Genomic DNA, 21,597 nt, shown 5'->3' with positions numbered 1-21,597 from the left:
CTCTTCTGATTTTACAGAGTAAAGTTCAAAGTCTTTGAGTTGCTTAGGAATTCAGATGTAAATTACAGCATTATTGCCAAGGCAACAAACTATTAAGACAAACAGAATTACAAGCCCTCTTCAAAGTTATCTTTGCAGTATGCAGTAACAGTTCCAAAAGTCTTAATTTTACAATATCTCTTGTTAAAATTATACTTCCAACAACAGAGAAGAAAATATGTTCTGGGTTATGAATATTCAGAGAAGTTTTCATATTGCACAGGAAAACAAGACTGATATTCTTATGAATGTTCTTAATTTAGCACCTTATCAAAGGAGACTCTTTGAATTGGTCCTATGAAACAGAACCATATCTGTTCCTCTACTGCTGTGAGCTAGAGGTGCATTTCCTTTCTATCTTGGTCTTTTCTGTTGCTGTTGTTCATTATAAAGGTATGCCTTTTTAAGCCTTAGTTCTGAAAATTCATTATTACCATTAGAAGCAAAAGTAGGCCTGTAAGAGCTTGGTTTCACTGGCCAGAATGGACAAAGGATGTGATGAATTCACTGAATTCCAGTGAATAAAGGAGTACAAGGCATTAATCTTCCATATTCTCTCAGGTCTATACAGGGAAAATCACTAAGATTTTACCTAGTTTGAAGTTCTGTAAGTATTATCACTTTAACACAAACAAGTAGAAAAATGCTGTACTACAAAGATCAGAAGTTAACAATGTGCTATGTTAGTCTAAATTCAGCAACCTTGATTTTGTTAAGCTCACAATATGATGGGGACCATGAGCTGTCCCCTATACTAGACCTCAGATTTTTATATAGCCCAAAGTACACCACAGTCAGCAAGCTAGAATATTTTCCAGGCTTCTAGTAACATCTAGATAATGAGGTGTGGAGAAGTAAAATGTGTAAAATGTGCCTTTAAGAGGAAGAAGTGTACATCCTGAAACTTATTGCCCCTTTCCCACTGGCTGGGATGTCGTTAAGCCAACTTTAATCCTGGAAATAGTGGAAACAGCCTGGGAATAACAGGACGATGAGATGGAAGGATCCTAGGTGGAGCCATCGTATCATATTCAGATTGTACCGAGAACAAAAGTAAACTTCTACCTATCAAAATCCACTGTTAATTCAGGTCATTGTTTTAGCAGCTGGATCAATAACCTAATTAATACAATGGGCTACTTAAAATTATCTGATGTATGAGACCTGAGTTTTTCCCTGGCCTCATACTGCATGCTTCATGTAGTAGTTAAACCATGCAAGATGCATTAGCATGAGGGCAGGTGTTCCAACGTACAATTTATTCTGTGTTCAGGTTTTTTCTTTCCTGCTGTTTTTTAAACATGCATTACACGTGTGACTACCTTGGCTTAAAATCCTGGGAATCCAGATCTTTCCTATTATGGCTGAAAGGTATTTGAATAGGGATGCTTTATCAACAAGCACTTTCCTTGGGGAAGATGCTCTTGATAAAATATTAAACAAAAATAATTCTGGCAATAAAATTGTGTGTACACTATGATCTCAACATTTAAAAAGCAACAAACTCCAGAAATGTTCAGGAATTGGAGAGACCAGACACCTCTATAGGAGGAGGGTTCAGGGGCAGCTTGAAAACAAGGCTCTTGTTGGAAAGTCTTTTAAGGAGCAGCTAGCCCCTCGATCCCCTTCCTGAGAAACAGCACTTCCCCACCTCACTTTCACTATACATCTCTGCTGCCTTCTTTGAAAGGCTGGCCCTTACTCAGAACAAAAGACTTTTGTTTCTCTAAATCCACTTTCAGGTCATCAAACATTATTCCCTGTCTGCTCATCCTTTGAGGTCTGGGCCTACCATGTATACCGCCTTCTCCAAGACTTCACCACTGGAATTTATGTTGACTTCCACTTGAAATCTAATCACATAGTTCTTTCTCTTCTGAAATGCCATCCAATGGCTGGGTAAAGTACCAAAAGGAACATACATGGCTTTGATGTCAAACAGACTAAGGACAACTTATTTCCTGTTTCCTCAAGGGGGAAAAACCCCCTCAATGAATTGTTGTCAGCTTTAGGTAAGAAGCTACAAAACTGCAGAGCTTAGTGCCTAATTCAAGGAAGGTGCTCAAATCACATAGTTTCATTGTTACGTCCAAGAATGGTCCCTTTCCCACAACACAGTGACCTTTCTGACAAGGGACCCTATTAATCTTTGGATTTCCAACACCTCAGAAAGCTCTTGGATTGTAAGAATTTAAAATATTTCGCTAATGAATGCTCTCTCTTCATCCTTAAATAGCTTAATTTATCATCTTTTTGGCATCTTCAGACGCTCTTTCCAGAGTATTCATCTTTTCCTTCTAGAAGTACAATAAGTTTCTTATCTCTTATAACTGGACTGAACTTGCTGCCAATTATAATACTTTTAATGATATGATTTTTAAAAAGTAAACTTTTAATTGAAATATACCATACTATGTGTAAGTCATAAATACACAGCTTAGCTTGGTGAATGTTTGTAAAATGGATATACCCATATAATTATCAAGATAAAGAAACAGAATATGAACTTTTTTTAGTCATCACTCCCCTTCAAAGGTAATCACTATCCTAATTTCTAGCACCATAGATCAGTTTTGCCTATTTTTGAATTTTATAATAATGAAATCAGGCAGTATGTACGCTTTTGTGTCTAGTTTTTTTGGAAAAACAGTACTTTTATGAGATTCATTCACGTTGTAGTGTGTAGTCATAGGGTATTCTTTCTCACTGCTATATTGTGTTGTATGAATTTATTCGTTCTGTTGATGAATATCTGGGTAGGTTCTAGCTGGTGGCCAGTACAAGTAACCCTGCTGTAAATGTCCTGTGCACTTCTTTTGGTGCACATATGAATGCTTTCTTGTGAGTATATTTCCAGAAGTGAATTGCTGGGTTGTAGAGTTTATACATGTGTATAGGTTTGGCAGATAAGGCCAAACACTTTTCCAAAGTAGTTATAATTTTTATAAGCAGCAAGCAGGGTTTTTAAAAATTGCTTGATAATCTTTGCCTTTAATTACAATAATATAATTAATATTTAATGAAGTTACTAATGTATTTGAGTTTATATTGACCATCTTATGATTTGTTTTCTATTTGTCCTACTTGTTTTGTGTTCCTTTTCCCCTTTTTGTCTTCTTTTTGGATTACTAAACATTTTTAATTACATTTTTCTTTTATCGTATTAATTATATATTCTTTAATTTTATTTCTGTAGTGAGTACCATGACAGCTACAACATGCCACCTTACTAGAATTTATTAGCACCTAAAATAAATTTGTACTTTTACCACTTCTTAGACAATGCTAGGATCTTATAACACTTAGTTTCATGGACTTCCCTTCCTTGGTATTACTGTTTTATTACTATTTCAAATGGTCAATATTCCTTTATATTTAAACACATATTAACCTACTCTGTTGTTCTTCATTCCCTCTTACATTTTTCTGTTACCAACTGGGATCATTTTCCATTTGAAGAAATTCCTGTGGTGTTAATTTTAGGTGTAGGTTTACTACAAACTCCCTCACTTGTTGATTTTTTGTAAATGTCTTTATATTCCCATCATGTTTGAAGGATATTTTTGCAAGTACAGAATTCTACAATGGCAGTTTATCTGCCATTTAAGATGTAATTTTATTACATCTTAAGATGTTGTTTTGGCTTTGATCATTCCTACAGAGAAATCTCATCAGTTTAATTGTGGCTCTTTCTATCTGCTTTCAAGATTTTCTTTGTCTTTGGTTTTTAGCAGTTTGACAGTGATATGCCTCGTTTTGTTTTTGTTTTTTTTTTTTAATCTTAATTATCAATGTACTACTGGATTCTGTAGCTTATTTTCATTGGTCACTTTTGGAAAGTTCTGGGCTATAATCACTTCCAGTAGCACTCCATTTTCTCCCTCCTCCCTTTCTGGGACTCGCTTTACATACATGTATGTTAGACTTTTCACCATGTCCCATATGTTCTCTTCACTCTTTTATATATTTGCAATACTTCCGACTCTCCATACTATAATCTTGTTCTTTCTGGTTTACTAATCTACTCTTCAGTTTTAACAAAAAGGTTGTGAAAAGCATCTACTGAGTGCATAATATCAGTTATTTTTCAGATACAGAATTTCAACCTGTTTATATTTTTATAGATTCTGGGTCTCTGATGAAATTCTCCATCTTATTATCTACATCCTTGGACTTATTATAATTATTTTAAAGTACATTCCTGATAACTCTAATTTCTCAGTCCCTTAATAGTCTCTTTTTATTTTTGTTTTTCCCCTTTTGTTTGTTAGTCTTTTGTTATGCCTGGTAGTTTGTTTTATTTTATTTCATTTTTTAATCAAATACCAGAAATTGTGTAAAAAGAAAACAAAGAATCTGTAGAGACTCCTCATGATGTTATTCTCCTCTACAAAGGAACCCAGTGGGCAGCTAGGGTGTGGAGGATTGCCTTCATGCGGTCGGGGCCGAGCTGACCGGAGCAGGTGCTACAGCCTTTGTGAGGCCTGGTATCCACGGACCTCATTTGGAAACCTGGGTCTTAACTAGAGCTCCTCCTCTCTGGCAAGTTAAAACTCAAAGTTTTGTCTTCTTAAACACCATGAGACTGCCCCAAACTCTGCTCTGCTTTGAGCTGCTTTAAATGTTGGCAATTCTCCTAAGGGGGGAAAGTAACACATTATTAGGCTCGTGTCAACCAACAGCCACAGCAGCAATCTGAGCTATAAATACAAGTCTTATGGGATTTGATCTGGGTTTTCTAGTTGTTCTCAGAGGCAGCATTAGTCTCCCACTCTGTTACAGTAAGGAGCAGAATTCCCACTTTCACACTTTTGGACAAGTCGTCAATAACCGTTTGTCCATCTAGCCATCATCCATCCAACAAATATTTGCTTAGTAACTCCTGTGTGTCTGGTAGAATGGGTAGTGCTGAGGAGGAAGGAGAAAGGGATATAAAGAGGAATGAGTCCCACCTTAACATGTTCAGTCTGATGGGAGAGTATGACGTATAAACATGACACATATAGCAAATGTCCGATAGGCAAAATACTATAAAACCATTGCAAAAAGAACAAATAACCTACAGAGTAAGGGACAATTCAAAAAGGAGACAATATTTGAGCGCCGACTCACAGGATAAATAAGTTTGCCATGCAAAAAGGGGAAAAAAGACAAAAAAATACCTAGCACAATAAGAGGCACCTAGTAAGGAATCAAATATTTGTTGATTAAGTAAACTAGACAGGTCTCTCCCTCCTTCCTCTTCCTTCTGCCGCCAGATAATGTTTTCTGTATTAGACATAATAGACAAAACAGTCATTTCCAGAGTGAAACTCAAATTGTCACAGGGCAAATATTCTAAACTGGAAAATTTGATTTTTTTCTTCTATTTTTTCCTGGTTCCATTTGTTGTATTTTCTTTAGCTTTATGGAAATTTTTAAAAAGATTAAAAAGGAAACAGACTCCATTACACTTAATGACACTTGAGACACCTTTATAAATCACTGGAAGTTCTTGAACCGCAAATTAAGAAATGTTCTCTTCTATTATTTCTAGTCAAAGCTATACATGGTATTTTCTTTTTGTTTTTAAATATTTTATTTATTTATTTTTAGAGAGAGGGAAAGGGAGGGAGAAAGAAAGGGAGAGAAACATCAATGTGTGGTTGCCTCTTGAGCACCCCCCAATGGGGACCTGGCCTGCAACCAAGGCATGTGCCCTGACTGGGAATTGAACCAGTGACCCTTTGGTTTGTGGGCTGGTACTCAATCCACTGAGCCACACCAGCCAGGGCTACAAATAGTATTTTCTATTGGTAATAAATAACTCAAGAATATTGAAAAATGAAAATAAATATTAAAATCAATAATTTAAAAATACTGTTTATGTGGAATAAAGCATGTCTATTAAGTGCACAAAAATATATTCAACACCAAGGTAAAATTTACAAATTACTTTTGTGTATTTGTAGTTCTTATACTTTATAAATTATAATGAACTCTGATACATAAAGTATCTACTGATTAAAATACATTCCTATTTCAGTGCTAGCTCATGTGACAATTCTCCATGACATGTCCAACCTTCTCTGTAACCTCTGACTCCTCGAACTTCTGCAGGACTGTGCACTGCACTGGTGTGAGAGGCCCTTTCTGGTTACGAGATTACAGACTCGCTCAGTTACCCCAAATGACAGAGATCTATTGTGAAGATACATGGGGTAGTAAGCAAGGCAAAGCTCCTATCTCAGCAGTCACATGGGCCTCTTAGGGTTATTACACCAGTTCCCTACCTTGGGCCTCTGCCCAGCCTTTGATTTTGGAAATCCTCCCTATTTTGATTAGTGTGGTTAGGGTGGTCAGCTCAATATGGCACAAACCGTGAGGATCTATGATTGAGAACCACAGGTAGCCATTCTTTTTGAAAAAGGGGCATGTTGCCCTTTGGTGACTTCCACACACTCACATGGCACTCACCAAATCCTGCCTTGTGGGCTCGCTATCTGATGTTTATCTTGGTTCCCAACTGGACTGTTAACTGCATGGAAACAGAGACCTTGTCTTAAATTTAGCTTCCCGCCACCCCCCTCCCCAGTAATAGCTATCACAACGTCTCTCTGTAAAACGAGAGCAGGCAGAGAAGTGGGACAGTGCAGGGCTCTGATCAGGCTTGTTCGGCTGTGGAGACAAAGTCCAGCTCTAACCACATGTTCCTGGCTAGGTAACTTAACTTTACTGTGCTGAAGTTCCTTATTTGTGAAATAGGTATGATAACAGCACCTAATCTCAGAGGGCTATTATGAGAAATTGCCTAGGGGCTACAGATTCCACAGTGGACAAAAAGGAAAAAAATTCCTGCTGTCCTAGAGCTTATACTAGTTGAGGCAGACACACAAAGACAAGTAAGTGAAATAATATGTTAGAAGCTGTTTTATATTTAGATGGTATAATAGCAATCTATTGCTAGGTAGCAAATTAGCAGCTTAAATGAACAACAACAACAACAAAACCCACAGTATTTCACACAGTTTGTCTGGGTCAGGAATTGGGAAGCAGCCGCTTAGCTGGGTGATGCTGGCTTGGGGTATCTCATGGGGTTGCAGTCAAGATGTTGGCCAGGGCGACACCCACCGAAAAACCAAGGAGGCTCAGCCTCCAGGAAGGTTCCCTCATGTGGATGGTGAGCTGGTGCTGGTGGTGGGGAGGAAGCCTCAGTTCCTCACCATGTGACTTCTCCACTGGGCTACTCAAGGGTCAAGTGACTCAAATGAGAACAAGGTAAAAGTGCAATGTCTTTTATAATCCAGCTTTGGAACTCATGCTGTTATTTCCACAATATCCTGTTGGTTATAAAGGTCAGCCCTAATCAGTGTGTGGGTGAGCTACACAAAGTATGAATGCCAGGAGGCATCATTTGCCAAGATGGCCCATCTTGGAGGCTAGCAATCACAGATAGTCCCAAGTACTAAGGAGAAGTAAGAGAAGTAAGATCCTTAGTGTAGGGTAGGTGTTACGGTTGCAGTCTTAGAAAGGTGTCTAAGGAAGGTATCAGAAGACGTATAGCCCTGGCTGGTGTGGCTCAGTGGATTGAGTGACAGACTGAGAAGTGGAGGGTCACCAGTTTGATTCCAGGTCAGGGTACATAAAAGGGGCAACCAATGAATACATAAATCATAAATAAGTGCAACAACAAATCAATGTCTCTCTCCCTCAAAATCAATTTTAAAGAAAGAGGAAGAGTTATAGGCAGAAAAATATAAAAACTGGTGACTCACTTCCTCAAATCTTTCAACTGCATTTCCCTGAGGCTCATTTCAGCACTAGCAGTAATTCCAGTTAGTTTATTCAGCACTGAACCCTTCTTCTCATGCTACAGGTCACAGGAACAAGCTTTAAGCATTAAGAGATAAAGTTAGTTTTATTTTGAGAACAATATTCAAGTAGCACAGGTGGCCAACACAAGGCCCACGGGCCGAATCCAGCCCTCCACCTTGTTTTATACAGCCCAGCACTTTGTTTCCACCCGGCAGCAGCACTGAGCTCTCAACTTTTAAGGAGTAGTTACATTTATACAGTTCTGAAATTACATTCGGCCCTTTGAAGGCAAGTGTGGCCCCTGGTGAAAATGATTTTGACTGAAGTAGAGGTTGAGTACTTTCTGTGAGTAAACTCATTGAAGTTCATGTACTTCATGAGTGGAATGCTGAACTGAGCCTCCTTCAATGGTAACGACCCCTGCTATAATCCTGCCTCCCCAAAATATTGCCATAAGTTTTCAATTACAGGTTCTGTAATATTTCCATAAAATATATCTCAATAAATATACTCTTCTAAAAGAAAAAAACCCTGCCCGCAAAGCTCTCTTCAAAGTCCTTTTCTATTACTGTTACTTCTTTGCAGCATTCCTAAAAGATAGATTGTTATTAATAATATACCTATATAACTCTTTATGGATTTTATAATTTTATAATTCTATTGATTTAATTAGTACAGAAATTTTGGAGCCTGATGACAATTTTAAAGCTTGTACTTAACTCCAAAAGTTTCCATATAGTTGTTCTACCTAAAATTACCTTGTACTAAAATAAAATGGCATATCTACAGGAATATTTTACATTACTGGTTAGTTCTCATAGAACTCTCTGTTCCCTTATAATTTCTTTTTTTAAACAACCAGGCACAGCATAAGAGGAAGTGATCCTTGGGACATACTTGTTCTAAATGTTAACAAATGAAAGGCAAAAACTGTATTTTTTTTCTTTGTCAACAATAAGACCTTTGCCCCTTCTCCCATTAAGATATGAGCTTCAGTCACTTACCTTCCACAGGGCAATGGTGGCATAGACAAAGCAAGAGGAGAAGCTGTTTATGACATTTACCATGTATATAGGAGGAGGCAGTGGCTGTTCCAAGTCTCTGACTAATCCAGAGCCTGGAGGCCCTGGCTTCGAGATCTCCCTAAATCTCAAGGAACTCCAGTCACCCCGCGACCCCATCTCCTTTCCACCTCGCCCTTCCCGCCCAGCTTCCAAGATGTCCACCTCCCCCTTGTCCCCTCACACTCCTTCTCAGAAGATCTCTCATGACATTTATTCATAGAATGGGGATGCCAGTCAGTGTCACTCTGCTCCTCTTCACTGGGTCACTGGGCAGCCCTGGTCCATTTTCTTAGAGAATCATTCTCAAGATTTACCCTCAAAATATAAAATGACCCACAAAAGGAATGAAATACTCAATATGAATTATACAATTGTCAATGATACTTGTAAAACTAGTTTTTAATACATGAGCACATTTTTTACAAGCTTCTCAGTAATGACAGAAGTCCTGAAATAAGACCTAACTGCAATTTTACTTTTTCACTGGAAGAAAAGTAAGCATTTATTAACATTTGAAATTTAGAAAAACTGTATGTGAGGAAATTTCCCCTGAAACATAACCGTGCCATCCACAAGGGTCAGAAAAAGTCTCATCAACAGATTAAGATGATTCAGTGCTTCGAATTCAATTGTGAGATGAGTTCATAGCAGAAATAAAATAATTTGAAAGAAATTACAATCCTATTATCCCCTCTGCTTTTTGAATTATTTATCTAAATTTTTTTTGTTCTTTTATTATAAATTAGAATAAAGTACAGAGACACTTATCAAAACAAAACAAAAACCCACAAGGTAGTAAAGTCTCTGCTATGACAGAGTTTCCTCTTGGTAGGGGGAACGACAAGCAAGAAAACAGAGAGTAAACAAGATGTGTTCAGACAGAATTGAGTGTTTGGGAGGAGAAGGAAACATGGGCTGTGATAGAAAATTTGAGCTGTTCAGGGAAGACCTGGGGAGGTGACACATGGATGGAGATCTGAGGGGTGTGGGTTAGGGCTGCCCTGACAAGCACTGGGGAAGGGGAGGGTGGTCTGGGTGGAAGAACTGCAGGGGGCTGACTCCCAGCAGGTCAGTGTGGGTAAACAGAATGGCAGGAAGCATGGTAAGGGATGACACCAGGAAGGCAAGGGCACCTCACCTAGGGCTTGTAGGCTGTTTCAATTCAAAATTAATAACCTACATCTTTACAAATCAGTGTTTTCATATTTTTCAGGTAAATACCCAGAAGAGGAGTTGCCGGACCATGTGGTAGTTTAGTCTTAATTTTTAAAGGAACTTCCAAACTGTTTTTTCCACAGTGGCTGTACCAGTTTACAATCCCACCAACAGTGAGTAAGGATCCCTTTTCTCCACATCCATGCTAACGCTTGTTTTGTTTTTTGTCTTTTTGATAACAGCCATTCAAAAGGGTAAGCATGGCTTTTGATTTGTAGCTTTGATTTGCATCTCCCTAATAACTAGTGATGTTGAACATCTTTTCTAGGCCTATTAGCCATCTATACATCTGCAAAAAATGTCTATTCAGATCTTCTGTCCATCTTTAATCTAATTGTATTTTGTTATCATTGAGCCATATGAGTTCTTTGTAACATTATTACAATAACCAAGGTGTGGAAACAACCTAAGTGTCCACTGATGGGTGAATGAAAAAAAGAAGGTATGGTATATACCATATGCACAATGGAATACTACTCAGCCACAAAAAGATGAAATATTGCCATTTGTGACAACATGAATGAATCTTTAGGATATTATGCTAAGTGAAATATGATGGAAAAGGACAAAAATCATATGATTTCACTTATATGTGGAATATAAAGCAAAAAAGTAACAACAAAACAAAAAAAACAAAAATAAACAAACAAAAAACCTCATAGACACAGATGACAGAATGGTGGTTACCAGAGGAGTAGGGGATGGGGAGAGGCGGATGGGTTAAATGGGGGAAATACCATATATGGTAATGGAAGGAAACTAGACTTCGGGTGGTGAGCATGCAATAGAGTATACAGATGGCAAATTATAACGTTGTACACCTGAAATTTATATACTGTTATTAACCAATATTACCACAATAAATTTAATTTTTAAAAATGTAAAATAAATACAAAGAGGACACCTTTCACAAGTAACTAAAAAAAAAAATTAGTGACCTAGATTCTGATTCACGTGATAACTAAAGAATGAGGGTTTACCCTGAACATGCTTACAGTCAATTATCTTATGCCACCCTTAGGAAATCATTGATCCAGTAAACATATACTGATCACCTACTATGTGCAAAAAACACCATTTAAATAGTTTCTTTTAGCCCTGTATCATTCACATGTATGTGAATGTGTTCGGTAACCATAAACATCCAATATACATCCACATAAAGTGGCACTCATGCTATTTTCTACTTGGAACAAATACCCTTCATTTTGTATGAAGACGACAAAAGGGAGGAACCCCCTATTTTCCATGCCCGAACAGCTACTGGACATAGAGTTTTCACTTAATGCTCGCAGCTACCCTATGGGGTGTTATCTTCTTTTTACTGAAGTAAAAAGTGTTGGGTAACTTGACCAAGGCCACACAGACTGCACCCAACTCCAGAGCACATGATCTTTCTAAACCCATCCTTAAAGACTCCTTACTGGGAGGACCTGACTAATTAATAGCATTAATTCATTCAACATGCACTTTATCTTAAGCTCTTGAGAAGCCTGTTAATTGACTTTGGATGGTGAACATACAATATAATATACAGGTGATGTGTTATAGAATTGTATACTTGAAAGTTATATAATTTTATTTACCAATGTCACCCCAATAAGTTTGATAATTTTTTTTAAAGAAAAGCCTATTTAACCATACTGGAATTATAAAAAGGAAAGAGAACAAAACTTTCCCATAATAGCTTGTCCTCTATTCCTGATCAAAACAGTTTCACTGAAGGGAGATATCCAAATCTAGAAATTGACTTAAAAAAAAAAACAAGTGTGACAAGTATTTTTTGACTAGCCTGAAGTATGAAGTCATGGCCACCCAGAGGGTGGATTAACCAGGCAGTTCGATGCTACTGGCAAACGTGACCAGGGTATGAAAACAGTCCAGTCTTCACTGAAGTGCTAGTCCAGCCTCGTCTTTGACAAAACTAGTGTGCTCAGTCTGAACAATGTGAAAATCCACACATCTGTTTCTGCTGCTTCACAGGCATCAGATGACATACTGTAAATGCTGGTGGACAAAAGTTTCAGGAAAGGAGCTTTGGGTTTGTAAGCAAGTTCTGAGCTGCTTACTTCATCACTGAGATCCTTTAATACAAGCCTGCCTGTCAGCAAGCTTCCAGCAAGAACTTAAAAATGGTAATGAAATTCAGGGAAAGAAAACACCAAACTCTTGCATAATCATTTTATTCAAACCCACACAAGTATTCACTTTGTTCTAGTTTATTTTGCTCTTTAATTCCTGGAATTGTTCATTTGGTAGTGTTTTGGGATGGAAGGCTTTCCCTAGAGTTTATCACATCAACATTTTTGACATGCTTGACAGGAAATCTGTTACTAATTGGAAAATGACTATGTAATTTTTCAGATGTCACTTGCACAACAGCAGACTAGACTTCTAAAGATTTTTAAATCACACGACTTAAGTGAAATCCAAGCTTAGCCTGTTCACATCCCTTCGATCCAAGGGTTATTTGGCTGAACTGGCTTCCTGTTTCAACAACTTGAACACCAACCAACTGGACAAACAGCGCGGTGAGCAGAAGAGGGCCTGCATTCTCCTACCCCCTACCCTCCATCCTTGCGGCGCACATCTGGGGCAATCTCCGCGGCCAACGTCCCCGCCTCTCACTTCGGCCCCCGCCTCTCACTTCGGCCCTCCGCTGGTCCAGTCCGTTAGCCCCCTTCGGTGCTCTGCACTGGAGCTTGGACACCGTGGAACGGAGAGGGGTACTCCGGGTGCTCGGCAACCCCCTTCCTCTGGGCGCTGTCCTGGAACCCACTGAACCGGGAGGGGAGTGAGGGGTGACCCCACGCCGGGCCCACGGGGAGCACGGGGTGGGTGCGCAGGTGAGCTCAAGAGACCGAGTCCGTATGCAGTCCCCCCGGGGTCGCCCTCCGGAGTTTAGCGGGTGGAGAGCGCAGAGGGTCTCCGCTGGGCAGGGGCCCAGCAGGGGTCGCGCGAGGGGGCGGCTTACCCGCGACGGCGGCGGCCAGGCACAGCAGCGGCAGCAGGAGAGCAGCCAGCGCGGCCCCCGGCATGACTGCGGGTGCGGGCGCCCAGCCGCGCGGCTCGGAAGTGCGGGACGGCCCGACCCCTCCCACCGAACGGCCTGCGGGAGGGGCGGGGGCCTAGGTCGCCCAACCCAGGGAGAGATCCCCGCGGCCTGCTGCCAGCTGGAACGGCTCTGCGGCTGCTCAGTAATTTTTAAAAGTTTTCATTTGAACCGAAATAATTTCAGAGTCTCAAAAATGTTGCAAAAATCGTACAAAGAATTTCCGTCACCCCTTCAGCCAGCTTCTCTAATTATAAACATCGTATATAATTCCAGAAACGTAATCAAAGCCAGGAAACGATCGCTGGTAGAGTACTAATCTTCAGCTCTTGCGACATTTCTCCAATTGTCCCTCTAATGTTCTTTTTCTGTTCTCAATCTAATCCAGAATCATACACTGCACTGAAATGGCATGTCCTCTTGGGTATCCCTTAATGTGGAGCAGTTCCTCTGTTACTCTTTGTCTTTCATGATGTCGACAAGTATGAAGAAAGAGCACTGTCCATTTGTTTCGTGGAATGTCTTTCAGGTCCGGTTTGTCTGATGTTTCCTCTTGAGGGGGATTGGAAGAACACGATTCAGGGTGTTTTCTTTTCTGCAAGAGTGCCACAGAAGTGATGTGCTTTGTCCAGGAGGGAGGCGATGTTAATGTGTCACATCAATGGTGATGTTAACTTTGATGGCTTGGTTAGAGTGGTGTCTGCCAGGTTTCTCCTTTGGATGTAATAGCCAGAAACTGTTTCAAAGGCTCCTTCCAGTGGACTATGTCCCTCAGATAACTTTCCTCTGTCACCAGAGTTTGGATTAGAGTTCTTTAAACTATGTTTGCACAGCTCTTGAAAGAAACCAACCCTGTGGATACTTTGATCTTGGACTTCTAACTTCCAGAACTGTGAGACAATACATTTCTGCTGTTTAATCCAAACTAAACAAATAAACAACAAAACTAGGCTTGCTCTGACGTATTTATAAACTGTGCAACTATAACTGGAATGAGGGCCTCTGGGCCTAGACAACACAGTGCAGGATCCTGGGCCAGGACAGGCTGCTTGTTTAAGCTCTGACAGGGCCTCATGTCATTAGCAAAAGAGTCATCTAAAATCCAGTCTAAACTCAAAATAAAAACACAAATAGCTCAGTTAAAAATGTACAAATGATATGAGCAGATGCAAATAAGCATCTGAAAAGACACTCATCATATATCATCAGAGAACTGCAAATTAATGGAAAATGAGATACCACTGTACACCTATTAGAATGACCAAAATCGGGAACACTGACAACACAAAATGGTAGTGAGGGTGTGAAGCAAGAAGAGCTCTCATTCACTGCTGGTGGGAATGCAAAATGGTGCAGCCACTTTGGGAGACAGTTTGGCAGGTTCTAAGAAAAATGAAGTGTACTCTTAACATGGATTCAGCAATTGTGCTCCTTAATAGTTACACAATCAAGTTGAAAACTTACGTAAACACAAAAAACTACATACGGATGTTTATAGCAGCTTTATTCATAATTGCCCAAATCAGAAAGCAACCAAGATATCTTTCAATAAATGAATAAATAAACAAATGGTGGTACATCCATACAATGGTTGTTTGTTTTTTAAAATTCAGTGCTTAAAATAAATGAGCTATTCAACCATGAAAGACATGGAAGAACCCTACGATGTATTGCCAAGTGAAGGAAGCCAGTCTTAAGGGCTACATACTGTATGATTCCAACTATATGGTGCTTTGGAAAAAGGCAAAATTATAGCAACAGTAAAAAGATCAGTGGTTACCAGGAGTTGGTGGGGGCCAGACGAGGAGGAGAGGAAAGGAGGCATGAACAGGGGGAGTACAGAGGATTTTTAGGGCAGTGAAACTATTCTGTATGATACTGTAATGGTAAACACATATCATTATACATTGTAAAACCCATCGAATGGGCAACACAAAGATGAACTGTAATGTAAATGATAGACTTTAGTTAATACTGTATCAGTATTGCATCATCAATTTTAACAAAAGGTAGTACAATAATGCAAGATGCTAATAATAGGGGAAAGGGGGGAGAGGTAAGGAAGTATATAGGAATTTTGTACTTTCTGCTCAAATTTTTAATAAACCTGAAACTTCTAAAATAACAAAAATTTAGTGTTTTAGAAGGAAATCAAGCATAATCCTTTCCTATCCTTTCTAGCCCTTTCTATGCCTGTGATAGTCCAGTCTGAAATGGAACAATTACACCAAAGAAATCTGACCAATGGGGTTCTGTAAAGAGAATCATAGAGTGTTAGAAGTGGTAGAAGCCATTTTCATTTACTGATAAGGAAATTGAGGCCTGAAGAAGGGACATGACTGACCCATGGGCACTCAGTAAAACCTAAAAATGTACCAGAGCCCATGTCTTCTGCTGAGCTCTCCCATTTATTCCAGGTTCAGCCCCTTTGCCAAAGGATTAAGATCTGGCTCAATGTATTTGCTTCCATTCTTCTTCTCAGGCTATCAACAACAGGATTATATGCTAAACCCATATCCAAAGTGAATCCTTCCAAAGGTACACCATGTTTATGTATTCAAAGATCCTAATTCTGGATTCTGCTGTCTTGCTAACTACACAAGGGAAATGAACAGTTCTATGCAATTGTGCAACTGGAAAACTTCTCTTCACCCCCCACCTCCACCTCAGGCACCAAAACATATTTGTATCCTTGTGGGTTACTTTGCATTAAAATGATATTCAAATAATAGTAAGGTTTACAAAGAACTGGCATCCTAATGAATCAGTTTACTTTAAGCAGATAATCCATTTCAACAGTGTTTTGTTTCTAAGTCGCTTGAACTAAGGAAGGTATTTTTTTTTTCCACTGTTAACTCTGGTGGACACTTCCTCATTTTTTATGCTAATATGACAAAATAGACTACTTACTGCCACTGCGTGGAATAACGTGGTATTTTATTAAAATCTCTCACGATGATGTCCTATTTTCCAATCACACTGCATAACTTTTACTTTTCTGTCTCTTACACTCCATTTACCCCCTCTTTGACCTCATTTCAGACTCCAGTTCTTTAACTTCATTTTTGCAGGGCTTTCATTTCTTCCTTCTTCATCCAGCCTGGACACCATGCTCTCTTATTCCTGTTATACCTACCTGGCTAACTCTGAAACTGCAGTCTCTTCTTCCTTTCTCTTTTTAAAAATAAAATTGTTTTTCCAGCTTTATTGAGATATAATTGACATGCTATTGTAAGTTTCAGGTGTGCATGTTGACTTGATACACTTAAATAGCATAAAATGATGATCACTTTTATGCTGTCACAGAATTACCACTTCTTTATTTTTGTGTGTGTGTGGTGAGAATATTTAAGATGAACTCTCTTAGCAACTTTCAAGAACACAATGAAGTTTTTTCAACTATAATCACCAGGCTGAATATTGAATCCCCAGAATGTATTCACCTTAAAACTGGAAATTTGTGTCCTTCGTCCAACACTTCCCCATTTTCCCCAAGCCCCAGTGACTGGCAACCACCACCCCATTCTCTTTTCCTGAGTTCATCTCTTTCAGATTCCACATATAACTGAGGTCATATAGTATTTCTCTTTCTCTGAGTTACTTCGCTTACCACAATGCCCTGGAGCTTCATCTATGTTGTTGCAAATGGCAGAGTTTCCTTCTTTCTCATGGCTGAATAATATTCAATTGTATGTATGTATGTATGTATGTATGTATACCACATCTTCTTTATTCATTCATTGATGGACACTTAAGCTGTTTCCCTATCTTGGCTATTGTAAATAATGCTGCGATGAATTTAGGGGTGAAGGTATCTTTTCAAGATCCTGTTTTCATTTCCTTTAGCCATATAACCAGAAGTGGGATTGCTGGATCATATGGTTGTTCTATTTTTAATTTTCTGAGGACAAGGTCTCGTCTTTCTTCACATCTATCTCCTTTTCCTCAACTTGACTGAGGTAACTGAGGACAGGTAGAGGGAATCTATTAGTTCTCCTGGTAATTGTCAGTACAAGTATATGGCTTTTAACTTCATCTGAGCCTTGTATGCCCCTTCTACAGTTTTTCTTTTTTATCTTGGTCATTATTCTCTCCCATTCCCCTTATCAGGAGGTATTTCAATTTTCAATTACTCTCTTCAGGTTGAGACCCCATTTGCTACTCATCTTTCCTATCAGGCATAGACAAACTTTTTCAAATACTTATCTGTTCTCTCCTTCTCCTCAATGCAGGCCTTACTCTGTGGCCTGAGAGTTTTACTAATTCTTAAGAGTCAGTTTTATCTGACTTTTCCTCTCTATTGTTTAGCAGCTGGAACAATATTGACTTGATTATACATTGTATTAAAAGGGCATTTGGCTAAGGAACCCAAACCCTAGGAGTTCTCAGGATGGATCACCAGCCACTGGGGTCCCTGGGGCCCCATAAGGTCCCTGGGGAAGGCCCCTGGGCTGGGCATGGCTGAGCTCCCTTTTGGCCTGACATAGTCAGGCCTAGATACCTTTAGAGCAAAAACAAAGGGTGAGTCCTCCTCTAGGTCTTTTAGCTCCCTTAGGACTCGGGGTGGGGAAAATGGGATGGAGAGGAAAGGCTAAGAGGAAGACCAGTAACGAGGCTGCTGCAAATTATTCAGGGGATTGAGGGGAGATAAAGGCCTGAAATAAGACAGTTAATAATGGAGATAGCCTCTCTGTGAGAAGTCTGAGGTGAAATTGATAGAATTGTTGGATTAGGAAGATGAGAAAGAAGATTTATGGATGACTTCTGAGTTTCTAACTTGGGAGACAAAGGGAAGGTGTCTTCATAAAATTGAAAGAAAATATAAGAAAACCTGGTTGGGGTATAGAAAAAAAATTTCTAAAATTCTGTTTGTGATTAATTTAGCTTGAAAAAAAGAAAAACATGTAAAGCAAATTTATTGAGCTGTAGATATTGAGAGAATGTTTTAATTTAGAGTATACAGGGAGTTAGAGATAACTTTGTACAGATCATAAGGTTTCATAGAAAAAATGTCTTTAAGATATGGTTAAAATGTGTCTTCTTAAGCAAAATAAAATAGTTACTAATAACAATTAGGCCCTCTTATTTTCCCTATCATAAACCCAGCAGTGGGGTCAGGACTGGGAGTTAGAAACAACACTGCTGTAGTCATCTGCAGAAAATTCTCAGGGAGTGAAAGGATCTTGCTCTAGGATCAGGGAAGGGAACATGCCGTGTGTGGGGGTAAGGGGGAAAGAAAAGAGTGACCACTGTTACCACTTCTGAATTTGTCTACTACACCTTGGTCATTAGGTCTATTTGCTTATATTTTCAAATGCTTGGTTTTGAGAGATCAGTTTTGTCAGACCACACGTGGGAGTTGGGTAAGTTAGGAAAGACTGGAAAAGGCTGTCTGCAGTTCCCCTGACACATCTGAATAGGAGGAAATGGGAAGGGAACACCCTATAGGCCATGTTGAGAAGGACTTTCATGTAGATTGTCCAGTGGGAGTTGGAAATATGAATGTGGAACTAGCTATCTGAGCTATTGACTTAGAAGAGGTTGATGAATTCCTTGGGGTGAGAGGTAGTGGACAAGATCTCCTGAGGGGAGGACAAAGAATGAGAAGTAGATCATAAATGGAATTTCTACTGATCCAATAGCTAAAACACATGCTGATTCAGAGGAATCTGAAAAAGAGACTAAAATCAAACATTCAGAAACGTAGGATTATATTTATTTTTTAATTTTTTTAAAAATTGTTTTAGAGAGGAAGGGAGAGACAAAGAAGGGGAGAGAAACATCATGTGTGGTTGCCTCTCGCAAGCCCCCTACTGGGGACCTGGCCTGCAACTCAGTCATGTGCCCTGACTGGGAACTGAACTGGTGACCCTTTGTTACGCAGGCCAGCACTCAACCACTGAGTCACACTAGCCAGGGCAGATTATATTTATTCTTTATAAAATACACACAGAGTCTAAAGGATGCCTTGCTTTACAATAGCTGGTCACTTTATTTCTTATTATACTATATACCTAACATGATAAAGCCCAATCTTGAAAATTTTTTTTAAACAAGAATCAACAACACTTTTTTTAAATTCATTTTTTATTTTTGATTTTTAGAGAGAGAGGAAGGGAAAAAGAAACAGAGGGAGACAATCATCAATGTGAGAGAGAAACACTGATTGGCTGCTTTCCATACGTTCCCTGACCAGAGACTGAACTTGCAACCCAGGCCTGTGCCCTGACCAAGAATCAAGCCGGTGGTGACATTTTGCTTTGCCGGATGACTCCCAACCAACTGAGCCACACTGTCTGGGGTGGATCAACAACACTTTTACTTATAAAGGCAAATTTACTGCAGCATAACTACTATATATAGCTGTACTTTTCCCATCAAGTTGGTTTAGTTCTTTGAAGAAAGTCTTCCCCCTCCCCAGGTCTCCCTCACCCCCAGCCATCCTGAAGAAAGTCTTAATACCTAAAATTGTACAGATTATAGGGCTAGAGTACTAGTCTAACAAATTCAGTAAAAAATATTTTAGAACAATTATACTATAGTTTGACTATACTGAAACTGTCTTAGATAATTATTTACAACTGCATCATAGTATAAACACTCTAAACTTTAAAACAGATCTATGGATTTTATACAAAAATATTCTAAAATACAAATATAAGTTAAAAACTGAATAAAACATTCACCAGGTCCAGTGGAAATTATTATTAAGAATATATTCTAGGTGGGAAAATTTAAAGTGATAACCACAAAACAGTGTTTCCTTAATCATTCATGGTTTTAAATATTTTGGTAGTAATCACAAAGTTCAGAATTTCATTGTACAATTTTCATGTTTATAAATACAAGATATATAATTTCTTTTACAGACCACTTCTCTTTAGCTCATGTAAAAAGCCAACAATGTAATAAAAATTTCTTAGTCAAAAAGTTGACATGCCATGTAAAGTATAAAATTTAAAAAAACTTTTAGCCTATTCCCTTTAAAAAGGAAATAGGTATACATTGTGCGTAAGGAAAGACAAAAACCACACTGCTACATGGTATTTGATGAATCTAATAACATTCTCATACTTTAGAAAAATATGAAGTACTAAATCTTTTTTAAAAGCCACATTCTGAGCCCCGGCTGGCGTAGCTCAGTGGATTGAGCGTGGGCTGCGAACCAAAGTGTCGCAGGTTCGATTCCCAGTCAGGGTACATGCCTGGGTTGCAGACCATGACCCCCAGCAACCGCACACTGATGTTTCTCTCTCTCTCTTTCACCTTCCCTTCCCTCTCTAAAAATAAATAAAATAAAGCCTTAAAAAAAGCCACATTCTTATGAATAATTATGGGCAGAATAAAGCTTTCACATTTAAATAATTTTGGCATAATATATATACGGAATACTAGAAGAAGCATCTTGCCAAAAAGTATCATTTTGCTGTGTAAAAAATAAGCATGCCTCTCATTTAATAATTTTCCCCAAATGCTAAAAATGGCATTTTAAAACATTTTATTTATTTATTTTTGGAGAGAGAGGGGAAGCGAGGGGGAGAAACATTGATGTATGAGAGAAACATCGACTGGTTGCCTGTCACCGCCCCCCCGCCATGGGAACCTGGCTCACAACCCCGGCATCCAACTGCCGTTGGGTTTGCGGGAAGACCCACTGCACCACACTAGTCAGAGGGCTACAAGTAACATTTTGAAATCGTGTTGATATTACTTTTAGTTCTGTTTTTACCTTGAGGTACTAATTTTGCATTTAACCAGAACTTCATAAAAATTAAAAGGGAAATGTGTGACCTAATAATATGCCAATTTAAATTTTCTGAGAAATTGTGTTAAAGTGTCATTGAAACATACATATTCTAGTTACCTACCACACTCTTACAGGGAAAATGCACATTAAAATTATTGCTCTATGAACACAATTTAGACTTCAGTTTCAGCTTTGATTCCTTTCCATTCTGTTAAGTAGAGTTATAAACATGGCATTTTTGAATAATTAAATGTGGATACTGGAATAACAACTAGACAATTAAAAAAGTACTTAAGATTTGTATTTTGGAACAGAGTAAATACTGACACTGGGAAACTTTTAAATGGCTCATTTTCCCTAAAATGTTAGTGCAAATTAGCAAACTTTTAGAAGAATTTAGTCATGGAAAGAAGGAAGCATAATTTCATCTTCATTCATTCCTTTTTCATATCGAACTGGAGAGAAGCCTGCCCAGGGCAAACGGTTCTTTTTGGAGAGGAACCAGATCAGTCCTCCGATGAGAGCTAAGATGACTACCACAGCAACCGCGACACCTACTCCTCTGTAATCAGCGCCTGGAAGAGGGAAAGGTTAGACGTTGGAGGATCATTATTGATTCTATACATTTGGCCGTGTGTCACATAAGTGAAGCCTGTGCAAATTAGATGCAGTGAATAGCTGATTGT

At 38.9% G+C, this 21,597-nt stretch overlaps 1 protein-coding gene across 2 annotated transcripts in view; it reads right to left on the bottom strand.

Annotated features, from left to right (window-relative positions):
- The window catches only part of LOC123807994 (lymphocyte antigen 75), a 149,655-nt gene that overhangs the window by 33,524 nt on the left and 94,534 nt on the right, over positions 1 to 21,597 (bottom strand). The window contains exon 35 of one of the 2 annotated variants that reach the window (XM_045822202.1): positions 19,339 to 21,486. The exons of the other annotated variant lie outside the window; for it this stretch is intronic. Coding sequence (XP_045678158.1) covers positions 21,308 to 21,486 — 179 coding nt within the window. The 3' untranslated portion in view covers positions 19,339 to 21,307. Of the gene's footprint in view, positions 1 to 19,338; positions 21,487 to 21,597 lie in introns of those variants that run through there. 2 annotated transcript variants of the gene reach the window in all.

The sequence above is a fragment of the Phyllostomus hastatus genome, unplaced genomic scaffold (genome assembly GCF_019186645.2).
Source record: "Phyllostomus hastatus isolate PE091 unplaced genomic scaffold, TTU_PhHast_1.1 phas_contig_1, whole genome shotgun sequence".
Classification (NCBI taxonomy): domain Eukaryota; kingdom Metazoa; phylum Chordata; class Mammalia; order Chiroptera; family Phyllostomidae; genus Phyllostomus; species Phyllostomus hastatus.
Note: the sequence above shows the minus strand (reverse complement) of the source record. Positions and strands in the feature narration are given on the sequence as shown.